The following is a 14,213-nucleotide window of genomic DNA, read 5'->3' as shown; positions in this document are numbered from 1 at the left end:
GCCTTGGGAATCATTTAGCCTATTTGTTTCATCTTTAGCACAGCACAGTTGTAAATCGAGCAGATCAAGAGCCAGAGAAGCCCTGAAAGAAATGAATATGTGACAGTTTTATCACATGCTGTACAAGTACATTGTTATAACTGTTTTGAATACACTGTGCTGTATGTTCCTTTACAGTTTCACAAACTAAGGGTCTCATTTACAAAACATTTTTCCCATAGATGTTGAATGGGAGAAAAAGCTTACTAAATCAGGCCCTAAGAGTGTTGCCCTGCAGCACAGGCAAACATGTTTTATGATATACTTTTTCATTAAACATAGATGAGCTTTACATTAACTCAATAAAGCTGGAAGACATTAACTTTATATTGCGTTTCTGTTTGCCTGTATCTCGCTCCTGAAAAGTCAATTCAGGAATCTGGGGGACAGATCTAAATTTTGGGCAACAGGAGAGCACAAAAAATGAGAGAGAGACCCAGAAGCTCATCAGCTAGTTTGCTTGCACATTTTCAAAGAGGTACATCTTTTGGCCAAGGTCATCATTTTCTTCATGCTCCAGAAGGGAGTAGAAAAATCCCACGGAAAACGTTGTGCAGGCAAAAAGTTGTACATGAAAGCACTGTTTGACCTTTGCCCAGCCTTTAAATTTAACCCTTTTGGACAAGAGTTGCCGAGAGCAATTTTGCACAAAATTTCACTTCCGCATTTTTGTTGTCAAGATTTTTCCCTTTCAGAGGTTGCAGGAAATATGAGAATCAGGCAAGGAGCAGCGCAGCGTCAAAATTATGCAGGCAAAGTGCCTTATCTTTAAAACTGGCCTTGAGGAGCTTCCTTGGCATATCCCAGTTTTTCTACCATTGTCTAGCAGGAACACCGAGGTGAAAACAACAGTGGAGACATGCCTGCTCTGATCAGTTCTGAAAAGCCAAAAAGCGTAGCCACAGTATATTTATATCATAAACGCGTGCTCCCTCCACCCCCATTTCTTCTGAGAGATTGAGATTACCAGTTGCCTCTATTGTAGCGAATCTGTCTCATGCATATTCATTGTGGGTATCCTGAAAACCTGGCCTGCTTGTGGCTCTGGGGTCTCACAGGGATGCAGTTCATAGTGCTGCAGGACAAGCTTTGGGTAGTCCCTGAATCACTTCCTGTACAAAACCGGCGTTTCTTTCTTCTTCATTTGCTTCGAAGTCTGCCGATTGATGTCGCACTGCCTCGGCCACACACACCCCACAAGCTTATTATGGACGCTTCCCCTTTCTCTGTTTCCTCTGTTGAGTAGTTGCTCATTTCACAGCATGTTTGCTAATAAAATTGATTCCTATGTCTTTTTTTTTTTTTTCTTTTCTTTTCCAGGACTTGGATTTGCACTTTGTTACACTCCAGCAATTGCCATGGTGGGCAAATACTTCCAGAAAAGAAAAGCACTGGCTTATGGAATTGCCATGTCAGGAAGCGGGATTGGTACCTTTATCTTGGCACCTGTGGTCCAGCTGTTGATTGAAGAGTATTCCTGGCGTGGCGCTTTACTGCTCCTGGGAGGTTTTGCTTTGAACCTCTGCGTGTGTGGTGCCTTGATGCGGCCTATTACTCTGAAGGAGGAACTGATAGACTCTCCAAGGCTTCTCAAACAGGACTATGTCCCTGAGGCACAGAAACCAGGCTTGAAGCACTCTTCCACATGTTCCCCTTTAATCGAGGACTGCACTCACAAAAGCCTCTGTTACTGCTCACGGCAGGAGTACAGCTTTTTCCTGATGCCAGATTTCATCGTGCTAGCGGTGTCGTTTCTTTTCCTGGCTTATGGCTGCAGTCCTCCTTTTGTCTATTTGGTGCCTTATGCATTGAATGCCGGGGTGAGCCATCAAGAAGCGGCATTCCTAATGTCCATCCTAGGTGTGATAGGGATCGTGGGTAACATCACATTTGGATGGCTGACAGACAGAAGGTAATGCAGAGCGAGAAGGGGTGTAATCTTGCATGAATAATGGGGCTCACTCTCCAGATTCCTACTGTGCAAGCATTTCATTGGTTGCAGTGCAAGTCAGCACTGCCCTAAAATGCAAATGAAAATAAAAGTCCAATCAGCAAATATGAACAGACAAGGATATTATAAAACACTTTGGGATAGATTTAAGGGTCACATAACAGTAGGGGGAAAAGGTACAAAAAGTCTGCAAGCCAGTGTGTTTGCAGAATTTTGAAAGAGCATATCTTTTGCCTAAGCCTTTCATTTCCTGTGCAATTTATAGCAGGAAATAAAAATCCACTGAAAACTTTGTGGAAGCAAAAGCTTTTGCAAAAAGTGCTGCAGGACTTTTCCCATAAGTTTGGTTATATTTTGCTATTTAGTTTCTTTTATTCAAGGAAATTTACAAATTGAAGCTGAATTCCAGAGTGATTCTGTAACCAAACATTTAATTTTGATTTATTGCTGGTTGCTATATAACTGTAAAAATAAAAAATACAAAAACCAAAAAATACCCAGGTGAATTTCAGCAAAAACCAAAGGTAAAGAGCTTCAATATAAGAGAACATAATATATTGGGTTTGCAAATATTTGCTAAATAATGCTGAATCAATGCATATTTGAGCATATAGCATGTTTGACTGATCTCCTGTTCATATAAATCATAGGTCTCAGTTTTTTTTTACAAAAAACCTGCTAATGAGCATTTACTAATTCGTTTTTTCTATTTTACTTTACCACAACAAATTATGCAGCAGGCATTCAATTCATATTAAAAATCAGTCACTTATCTTAGTCATCAAAATATGTTCTGTATTCCTTCAGATTTTAGATAGAGTCCTTGGAAAAAGCACCAGAAGACAGATCAAAAAGAAAACGCCCGATGTGCTGCGTTTCGGTTCTTCTTCAGAGGTATTAAAGATTTTTCTAAGGAATGGAAAAATTCACATTATAAAACTATTATACATCAAGTTACAATCATGATTGTAGATATAAATCTAGTACCTTTGTGTATCAATACATTTGGCCTCAGTGAAAAACCGGCATGACAAAATTCCACTTTCTGAATCTCATCATTGCTGAATGGTGCCTGCAAATCACCGGCGCTCTTTAACATCTTATTTTGAAATGGACCATTCAGAATATATCAGTCAAACAAATAGCCAAAGCAAAAAAAGCTGACATGCAAACCCGCTCTGAATATCAGAGTTAATCTAAGGCGTACCAATCAATGGCCGAATTCATACCTGAAGGAGAAATGGTTTTTAACTTAAAAATCCATTTTTGCTTTTTATAATTCAACATTGATGAAATATCACCACCTCTTCTATGGGTGGCCACAGAATCAGTAACTGTCCAAATTAAATCGTCAAACTGATGTTGAAATTGAAAACTATGTTTCAGGATTGGAGACTCTTCTTTTTTCATATGGAGACGACTCCTGTTTTCACGTATTCTAATTTTTAAAGAGCGAGAAGTCCTATCCACATGGGACAATTACATTGAATCAGATAAATCACATTAGATGTATTGCAGTCAGTATAAAAAAAGTCCTTTTGTATTTAACATGAGAAGGCAGATGTTCCCACACTTCGCCAACCAAAGAGTTGTTACAAATATCACAGTTATTACACATGTAATGCAGTTATTTCTGGAAGATCTGCTCTTACAATAAAATCCTTGATGTTTTTCCCCCTGCTATAAACAATGAATGGGACTTCTGAAAAAATAGGATATAATGCCAAAATATGCGAATGTCATCTGATACTTGATGCTACCAAAGTTGATTTATTGGAATGAGGAAGAACACATATTATCGTAATTGTGAAGTTGCTAATTTACCATGATATTACAACAAGGCTGTATGATCCAAGTAAAGCGCTCTCTTATAGGCTGCTTTGACTACTGAAAAAGGGTACCCATGCTGAAAAAACCTTATAGCCAACACAAAGGCTTGCTTTTTGAACTCTTTTACTAAGGTACAAATACATTGGCTGTTTGTTTGTCTGATATACTCTGATTAGTCCATTTCAAAATAAGATGTTAAAGAGTAATCAGCAGAAGCCATTCAGCAATGATGAGATTCAGAAAGTGGAATTTTATCCTGCTGGTTTTTCACTGAGAATAAATGTATTGACACTCAAAGGTTTTAGATTTATATCTACAATCATGATTGTAACATGATGTATAATAGTGTTATAATATGAATTTTTCTATTCACATTAAAAAAATATTTAATGCCCCTGAAGAACCAAAACGCACCACGTCGGGCGTTTTCTTTTTGGTCTGTGTTCTGGTGCTTTTTCCAATGTCTCTATCTGAAATCTGAAGAAATACAGAACATATTTTGGCGACTAAGATAAGTGACTGCTGCATAATTTTTTATAGAAAAGTAAAATAGAATAAGTGAATTAGTAAATGCATATTAGCATGTTTTTTGTAAAAAAAAGATGAGATTTGTACAATGTACTCTTGACCTAGCTTGATAGCAGCTAGGTAGAGCATGTATCAAACTAGAACAAGAGTACATTGTACAAATCTCATCTTTGTGTTCCTTTCATCACTCCAAATCACATCAAATCTTCACTGTTGTCTTCAGTGCTGTTCATACCTCTCACTGTGCATGTTAAACTGCCCCCCAAAGCCTAGGTCACCACTGAAACCTCACCCCTAATTACTAGTTGCCCCTCTTAGAGTGGTATAAAAAGTTGACTAATATGTGTGCTCTCTCTCTCTCAAACTCTCGAACTGGGATTTGTGATTTTTATTGTAAATCCTATTTCAGGCATAACACCAGGAAAAAAGATTGACCCTGTAAATGTTTTTGAATATTGGCTTCAGTATGTACAGGCATGGGCTGAAATGGAATAGTTCTCATTTGCTTATCTGATCTTGATTGTTAGGAATCGAGCAGGATTACCTTGCTCATGGCACATTTTTCAAATTTGCAGGTTTCTGAAGAAGTATCGCATCATGTGCTACCTCCTTGCTGTGGGCCTGGATGGAATTTGCTGCCTTATCCTTCCGTTTCTTCGGAGCTTTCCCATGCTCATTCCTTTCTCTGTTACATTTGGCTATTTTGATGGTGCCTACGTTGCACTGATTCCTGTAGTGACAGCAGAGGTAGTAGGGACTGCTTGCTTGTCATCTGCTCTGGGTGTGGTGTTCTTCCTTCATGCTGTACCATACCTGGTCAGCCCACCAATTGCAGGTCAGTTTAAAATCACATTTACATTCTAACATATATTTTCTTGTTAGCTGCATTTTAAATAAAATAAAAATATGTGGGTACCTAAATTAGAATAAGTAACACCACTAATGTTTTAAATGATTTTAAAGATGATTAATGTTGCAAGTATTATTACACAATGGCAAAGAATATCAAAACTAATAAAAAATAATTCAAAAAATAAAATTGGCACAATAACACACACATATATTTATCAATTGTCCTAGTCAATCATTCCTCATTCACACCACTTCTAAACTCTCTGTAGTGTTATGCATTTATAACATGTATAGATATCAACATAAAACATTGTCAAAATATATTACATAGTATCTATATATATATATCTGTGTGTATACTAGAGATGTGATTCGGCCGAACCTTTTGGTTTGGCCTTCGTTATCAGCCCGCCGCAGGAAATTTCATTTTCACGCGGTTCGGGCCGATTTTTTTTCTGCTGCCCCGAAACCCCCCCCCCCCCCCAAACCCACCCCAACTCTTCAAATTCAATTAACTACACCCCCTCCCCCCAAACTTGCTGAAAGTCCCTGGTAGTCCAGTGCGGGTCCCGGGAGCAATCTCCCGTTCTCGGGCCATTGGCTGCCAGTAATCAAAATGGCGCCGGTGGCCCTTTGCCCTTACCATGTGACAGGAGCTATCGGTGCCATTGGCCGGCCTCTGTCACATGGTAGGAGCAATGGATGGCCGGCACCATCTTCAAAAAAGGCGCGAGCCATCCATTTCTCCTACCATGTGACAGGGGCCAACCAATGGCACCGGTAGCCCCTGTCATATGGTAAGGGCAAAGGGCCAAGGGCGTTATTTTGATTACTGGCAGCTGATGGCCCGAGAGGGGGAGATCACTCCTGGGACCCACTAGACCACCAAGGACTTTCGGCAAGTCTTGGGGGGGGGGGCGGTCAGGCAAGTCTTGGGGAGTTGGGAGGTTGGGGGTTTGCAATTAATTAAATTTGAAGGGTTGGGGTGGGTTTGGGATTTTTTTTAATGTTCCCTTTCACCCCCCCCCAAAAAAAACGATAAAACCACATGAAATTTCGTGGGTTTTCCTATTGTTTCGTCAGCCCCCGAAATGCAATGAAATAGGAAATATCATCTTTGTTTCCTATTTCGTTGCAAACGAATGCACATCCCTAGTAACTACTGTTCTCACAAATCATATGCCTTTGTTTGAATTGCTAAACAGTCAGTCAAACCTTTTTCCTTTCTCATGTTCAAATACCAGAGAACTCAATTCTGGAATACCAAATAACAACATTTATTAGAAAGTTGAACAGTTCAAACTCACTGTGGATGTCAAGGATCTAAGAATAGCCCTACACACAGCAGTGCCTGTTAAGTCTCTGGAAGTCCAGTAGTCAAAGGAGAGACAACTGGAACTGTAGTAGAAGCTGTAATGTCGAGATCGCTATAATCTCTGGTACTCGCACACCTACCCTGTCCCCAGAGCACCCTGCAACAAAGGAAACAGACACCTGCTTGGATGCAGAGGCCACAGCTTTATTGAAAACATTATTTAATGTAAAAATTCCCTGTACACGCCGGCTGTCTCTCTTTTGACACCAACCGTGTTCCCCCGGTGCTGTCTACTGTGCTTTCCTAGCAAGACAGACCTTCATGCCCAGTCTCCCCCCCCTCCCGCCGTGATCTCCAAGCAAGGGGGCCCACCCAAGGCTGCCAAAGTCAATCCACCGGCTCGTGCACCCACCTAAAGCTGTGTCAATTTCCTCAAAAATGAGTACAATATTAAAACGGCGGTCTAACTAACGTAACTTCTCCAACTACCAATAGAAACACTGGTAAACATTGTTACGTCTGCCTACCTATGCAAGTTTGACCTTAAACCTTAATCCCCACCACGTGGGTGGGGAACACCGTGGCTAGGAGAGGAGGATAAAAGGTGGAGCGAGCGCGCGCTAGGCGCTTAAATCGGACCGGCTACGCCACTACTGTGCGCTGGGCCCATATTGATGACGTACGTCGGGGGTTGGAGGACTAAAGGAGGCGGGCAGATCGCGTGCGAGTCCATCGCTTACAAAAACAACTCCCCCCCCCCCCCCCCCCGTGACGTAAGCGGGACCTTAAGGTAGGGCCTTCAGGCAGTCAGTGCGAGCACTCACCGTATATAATAATGAATAGTGGTGAGATAGGAATAAATAGGTGAAAAAAGCAATGCTCTAATGAGCCTCTAGAGAAGAAATCAGATGAGCTGTTAGCTTGCCAAGACCTTTTTGTAACAAAATCTCTGCAGGAAATAAACTGTCCCAGGCATTTATTGGAGCAAGGGCCCAATAGAAAGAGGTTAGAGAATGCAGAGAGACAAAACAAAACAGGATAGTTTTGTTTTGTTTATCAAATGATAACCAATCAGGAAAAAGCTGTACAACATGCAGAGAATCTAAGCTGTGCAATATCACAAAATGACACCAAGTGGCAGTATAATAAAGATACATATACAAATACTCCAAAGGCAGAATAATATATATATATTATAGATGTGAATCGGAACCAGAATCGGATCCGATTTCAGTTCCGATTCACATCTCTAATATATATACTATATAAATACATATAACTACATATGTGGGTAAATGATTTTTCATCAAATGCAAATAGTGAGAAAAGATTTACTGATACATTGAAATTTCAAATTTTCATTCAAGGCTAAAAATCACTTTACAAATATTTTTACCAGATGACTTGCACTATATTTTAAATTCCTGTTATCTAAACTCTTATAGTTGTAAGCCAGCCTCTTCTCTTTTGAGATGCTAATGTTCTTAGTACAGAGTAAATAATACCACTGCTATTCTTTTCTTCCTCTAGGTTGGCTGGTGGATACAACGGGTAGCTATACTGCAGCATTTCTCCTTAGTGGATTCTCTATGATATTCTGTTCAGCTTTGCTTTGCTTTTCCAAACTAGTGAAGAAAATGAAAAAGCCCCGGCAGACACTAAGTGAAACAAACAATGATTCCAAACAGCAGATATGGACTAATGGAGAAGGGGCTTATTCAGTAACAGGAGTAAGGGATCAGAAAGATGTCTAGAGTCTCAGTGGCAAACAGTGACTGCAGAGCAGATAGCCAGCACCCTCCACGCCCCAGCGTGCAACTTGAAGATAAGCTTTTCTTTCTGCTCTGCACGTGAGTGCTGTGGAGATCTTCTTCACGAAAAGGAAAGCAGTGCAGTTTCTTCAAAGTGTGCAGTGTCCTACGCCCTTCTTATGGGGGATGATGAGACTGAGCAATCTTCAGATTCATTTGAAGCCTACATTTCATTTTTTTTTTTTTTTGGTTCATTCGAAATGTGCATTTGATTATTTCAAATTCTGTCAGTTTTGGTAAACCCTAAAGGAAGAGTTCAATGAATTTACAGATGCTACATCGACAGCACGAGTACCGTGACATTGCTGAGAAAGTGAGACTGCAATACAGCGAGGTGATGACCTTTCAACTGCAATCTGGGACGTGCTTGGGGCAGGTGTGGGAAAGGTGGTGGACACATTATAAACCCTCCACTGACGGGGGAATGACTTTTTTTTCTCTGAGGGCAGCAGAAAGAAAGGATCATTTATTTGCCAAAACGAAGGACTCAGCCTTCAATGAAGGGCGCCAGGCTTCACTAAGCTGCAGCACTCACTTGCTGGAGTTTAACTCAGACTTCCCACCTGTTATTGGAGGCTACGATCAGCTTTGGGTCCCTCTGAAGCAGATTATCTGAGTAATACCTGACTCTGCCTCGCTGACGTTCACCAGCATTAAACAGAATAACTCTCTATTGTAGTTTAATAAAAATGACCGATAGCAGAGAAGAGTGGAACAAAATACTATTTGTCATTCTTACAGCCCCCTGTGGTGCATCCCCAGTTGCAGATCGGCCTTCATTTCCAAACCATAGCCGGCTCTGGCTGGACTGTAATCCCATGTTTGACCCTGTTTGTTGGTCTGGACAGAGACGGCCTACAAGCTTCTTACTCATGGCTAACCACTGTCAGATCACTGCCAGAGGAAGTGGAATAGGTGGATGCTGCCAAGCTCATGAGAGAGCTTCCTGCTCATCCCTTACCCGCAACGCTGGGAAAATCTGATACGACTCACATTAGATATTTCAGAAGTGGTCAGGAAAAGTGCTGGTGCAAGAGTTTTAGGACTTGATAATTATTTTTGTATTAGTTTATACATTGATATAAATTGAAATACAGGAAATATTTCAGACAATTGAACAATTAAGTTTTCTAATTTTTTAGAACTATATAACCAAAGTATATTTGACTGCACTGAACACTGATATGCCATACATGAGAGAGAGATTACTTCTTAACAGATGTTACTTTTGACCTTTGATTTAAAAGAGACCAATGACCGTGCCATTCAGAATGTCTGAAAGACTCAAATTGTTGGTTGCAATTTTATTGGCAATATTTTTCTAAAATATTCCCAGGTGGTAAAAAATATCTATAAATATGAAATTTAATTTAAAAAAATGTCAGTGGTTGAAGTCTTTAACTGGTGCAAAACTAACCTCTGCAAGGTTTCACCTCTTCATGGTATGATTTTAACATCCATTACCATTCCTTCATTAAGATACATAATTCATTAACCAGATTTCAAGCTTCTAAGTACGGCTTGGGAACCTACTCACTAATGGAGTACCAGGTAGAGGTGTGCAAACTTCTTTACGAGATTCAGCAGAGGGAGAGGGTTGCAGCCCAAGGGCTCAGTGCAAAGCCATAGCTCCAGTTAGGTTTGTAAAATTTTCTTATAAAATGCTAAAAGTAAAGAGCTTTTGGAAATCTGAAAGTGACACCAATCTCAACTGTAATAGCACAGCCATAATGTATCGATTCAGTGTCCTTGTTCCGCTGTCTGTGAGCATGTCAGAGAAATCATGAAAGCTAATCGTGATATTCTGCAGCAAGATTTTATGCCTCAACCAAACTCATATTTATGAGTGGTGCCCAGTGCATGAGTGAAATGTCAGGCATCAGGCCAAGCCCACCCTGTCAGTAATGGGGCATGTCTGAAGTCAGCAGCAGCAGCTATAGACTGAACACTAAGAGGTGAATTTTAAAACCCGTGTGCGGGCATTTGTCGGTTTGTGCACATGGATGTAGCGATTTCATAACATGCTTGCGTATATGCACATATACAAGCGCATGTTATAAAATCGGCTATACATGCGTACATGTGCGCACAACTTTATATTGATGTGCGCACGTGTGCACAAATGCCAACTCGAGCGTGTAAGGGGGGAGGATTTTAGTAGATATGCGTCCCGATGCAATTACCTGTTTCCCCAGTTTGCTCTCAGCTCACCCCAGTAAAGGAGAGGACTTCCTAAACCCCCTAGCTACACAGCCTCCCTTTTACCCTATTAGCCCCGACCCTTAAAATCCCGCTGACTAGCCTAGTTTTTGTTATTTTAGTACTTACACGCCGTCCATAGCAGAAGTAACGTTATGTGATAGGGGACCCCGGCCCGTGCTTGTGCTCGTAAATACTTACACGCAGACTTCATAGTATAGACTCGGCCTGCCCACACCCCGCCTATGGCTCACCCCTGTTTTGAACTTTTTTTTTGTGTGTATGCCTGGAGATACATGCGTACTCATGCATTTTGTGTGCGTGCCAGGAGATACATGCGTACTCATGCATTTTGTGTGTGTGCCAGGAGATGCATGCGTACTCATGCATTTTGTGTGCGTGCCAGGAGATACATGCGTACTCATGCATTTTGTGTGCGTGCCAGGAGATACATGCGTACTCATGCATTTTGTGTGTATGCCTGGAGATACATGCGTACTCATGCATTTTGTGTGCGTGCCAGGAGATACATGCGTACTCATGCATTTTGTGTGCGTGCCAGGAGATACATGCGTACTCATGCATTTTGTGTACGTGCCAGGAGATGCATGCGTACTCATGCATTTTGTGTACGTGCCAGGAGATACATGCGTACTCATGCATTTTGTGTGCGTGCCAGGAGATACATGCGTACTCATGCATTTTGTGTGCGTGCCAGGAGATACATGCGTACTCATGCATTTGTGTACGTGCCAGGAGATACATGCGTACTCATGCATTTTGTGTGTATGCCTGGAGATACATGCGTACTCATGCATTTTGTGTGCGTGCCAGGAGATACATGCGTACTCATGCATTTTGTGTACGTGCCAGGAGATGCATGCATACTCATGCATTTTGTGTGTGTGCCAGGAGATGCATGCCTACTCATGCATTTTGTGTGTGTGCCAGGAGATGCATGTGTACTCATGCATTTTGTGTACGTGCCAGGAGATGCATGCGTACTCATGCATTTTGTGTGCGTGCCAGGAGATACATGCGTACTCATGCATTTTGTGTGCGTGCCAGGAGATACATGCGTACTCATGCATTTTGTGTGCATGCCAGGAGATACATGCGTACTCATGCATTTTGTGTGCGTGCCAGGAGATACATGCGTACTCATGCATTTTGTGTACGTGCCAGGAGATACATGCGTACTCATGCATTTTGTGTGCGTGCCAGGAGATACATGCGTACTCATGCATTTTGTGTACGTGCCAGGAGATGCATGCGTACTCATGCATTTTGTGTGCGTGCCAGGAGATACATGCGTACTCATGCATTTTGTGTACGTGCCAGGAGATACATGCGTACTCATGCATTTTGTGTGTATGCCTGGAGATACATGCGTACTAATGCATTTTGTGTGCGTGCCAGGAGATACATGCGTACTCATGCATTTTGTGTGCGTGCCAGGAGATACATGCGTACTCATGCATTTTGTGTACGTGCCAGGAGATGCATGCGTACTCATGCATTTTGTGTACGTGCCAGGAGATACATGCGTACTCATGCATTTTGTGTGCGTGCCAGGAGATACATGCGTACTCATGCATTTTGTGTGCGTGCCAGGAGATACATGCGTACTCATGCATTTTGTGTACGTGCCAGGAGATACATGCGTACTCATGCATTTTGTGTGCGTGCCAGGAGATACATGCGTACTCATGCATTTTGTGTGCGTGCCAGGAGATACATGCGTACTCATGCATTTTGTGTGCGTGCCAGGAGATACATGCGTACTCATGCATTTTGTGTACGTGCCAGGAGATACATGCGTACTCATGCATTTTGTGTGCGTGCCAGGAGATACATGCGTACTCATGCATTTTGTGTGCGTGCCAGGAGATACATGCGTACTCATGCATTTTGTGTACGTGCCAGGAGATACATGCGTACTCATGCATTTTGTGTGCGTGCCAGGAGATACATGCGTACTCATGCATTTTTTTTAAAATCGGGGCTGAGCCAGGCGCATATCTCCCAGCTTTGGCGCACATAGCAATTTTACAATCTGTTAGTTAGAAACTAGGTGGCCCCACCCAAAGCTAATGCTAGGCTTTCCTCTGTGCTCAGAAGTTGGGAGTGAGGGCAGGACTGTGACCTCTTCTGCAGGACCCTCAGCGCATCCTTTCCCTTCCTCTTTCCTGAACCTCCTTCCCTCTTCTTTCCTTCTCCTGTTTTCCTACCCCTCCCCTTCCTCTATTGCTTCCCACTCAAATCTCCTGCTCTTCCCTCCTTGTTCCTCCCTTTTAATAATTTCTATGGCACTAGCAGACATATGCAGCAATGTACAGATACACATGAGAGACCATTTCTCTCCTGTCCTCATTTTTTGTACTTCTTTCTTCTCTCCCCAGCAGTGTGTTTAAGCTGTGCTGGATGTGCTGTGTAAGCAGCATGACTTGGTGGAAGCAAAAGCAACAGGAAGTGCTTCTCTCCAACATGGCTGCTTCTCCTGTTCCCCCCCCCCCCCCCCCCCCCGCGGCTCATTGGCTCACTTTCAATCAGCCAGTGAGACTTGGCAGGTGGGAAACACAGCAGCACACTGAGAAGCATTTCCTGCTGGTCTGGTTGCCTGCCTAGCACTAGCTCTTTTTAAATACATAGACAGCAGAGTGGGCAAGGAAGGCAACCATCTTAGGGAGAAAGCAGGTCTGGCATGGGTTCTGGCGTGTTAGTGCTGATTCTTCTCTTGCCAGCCTCTTCATCTGCTACTGCCGGTACCACAGGGTTCTCTTTAGGCATAAGAACATAAGAACATGCCATACTGGGTCAGATCAAGGGTCCATCAAGCCCAGCATCCTGTTTCCAACAGTGGCCAATCCAGGCCATAAGAACCTGGCAAGTACCCAAAAACTAAGTCTATTCCATGTTACTGTTGCTAGTAATAGCAGTGGCTATTTTCTAAGTCAACTTAATAAATAGCAGGTAATGGAATTCTCCTCCAAGAACTTATCCAATCCTTTTTTAAACACAGCTACACTAACTGCACTAATCACATCCCCTGGCAACAAATTCCAGAGTTTAATTGTGCGTTGAGTGAAAAAGAACTTTCTCTGATTAGTTTTAAATGTGCCACACGCTAACTTCATGGAGTGCCCCCTAGTCTTTCTATTATCTGAAAGAGTAAATAACCGATTCACATTTACCCGTTCTAAACCTTTCATGATCTTAAACATCTCTATCATATCCCCCCTCAGCTGTCTCTTCTCCAAGCTGAAAAGCCCTAACCTCTTTAGTCTTTCCTCATAGGGGAGCTGTTCCATGCCCCTTATCATTTTGGTCTCCCTTCTCTGTACCTTCTCCATCGCAATTATATCTTTTTTGAGATGCGGCGACCAGAATTGTGTGTTGTGGTGGCACTGTTCCCACTGGCCTAAAGAGGACCCTGTGCCGCATTTTCCAAAATAATGCAATTGATGTTCATGTGTCTGACGTAGATTCAGATTAGGTTTGCCGATTTATAAAAAATAAGCCACTTCCCCGAAACCCCATGTAACCCCTCCCAATTTCAAAGGAGGGGGGGGGGGGCGGATGTCAAACATGAGCACAGTCCCACTCGCTGCAGGACTGGGGACATGGACAGGCTTAACCCGTGGGATTGTAAAGAGGATCACACTCCAAAAAATAAACCACACCAAGT

At 42.3% G+C, this 14,213-nt stretch overlaps 1 protein-coding gene across 5 annotated transcripts in view; it reads left to right on the top strand.

Annotated features, from left to right (window-relative positions):
* SLC16A12 (solute carrier family 16 member 12) overlaps window positions 1–9,646 on the top strand; it is a 145,582-nt gene extending 135,936 nt beyond the window's left edge. For all 5 annotated transcript variants that reach the window (XM_029609839.1, XM_029609835.1, XM_029609837.1 and 2 more), the window contains 3 exons: window positions 1,360–1,951; window positions 4,924–5,183; window positions 8,046–9,646. In XM_029609839.1, the coding sequence (XP_029465699.1) occupies window positions 1,360–1,951; window positions 4,924–5,183; window positions 8,046–8,269 (1,076 nt within the window). In that variant the 3' untranslated portion in view covers window positions 8,270–9,646. The remainder of the gene's footprint in view (window positions 1–1,359; window positions 1,952–4,923; window positions 5,184–8,045) is intronic.
* The last annotated feature ends 4,567 nt before the right edge of the window (window positions 9,647–14,213 follow it).

Source organism: Rhinatrema bivittatum, chromosome 7 (assembly GCF_901001135.1).
Source record: "Rhinatrema bivittatum chromosome 7, aRhiBiv1.1, whole genome shotgun sequence".
NCBI lineage: Eukaryota > Metazoa > Chordata > Amphibia > Gymnophiona > Rhinatrematidae > Rhinatrema > Rhinatrema bivittatum.
The sequence above is the reverse complement of the archived record's forward strand: the minus strand, read 5'-3'. Positions and strand labels throughout refer to the sequence as shown.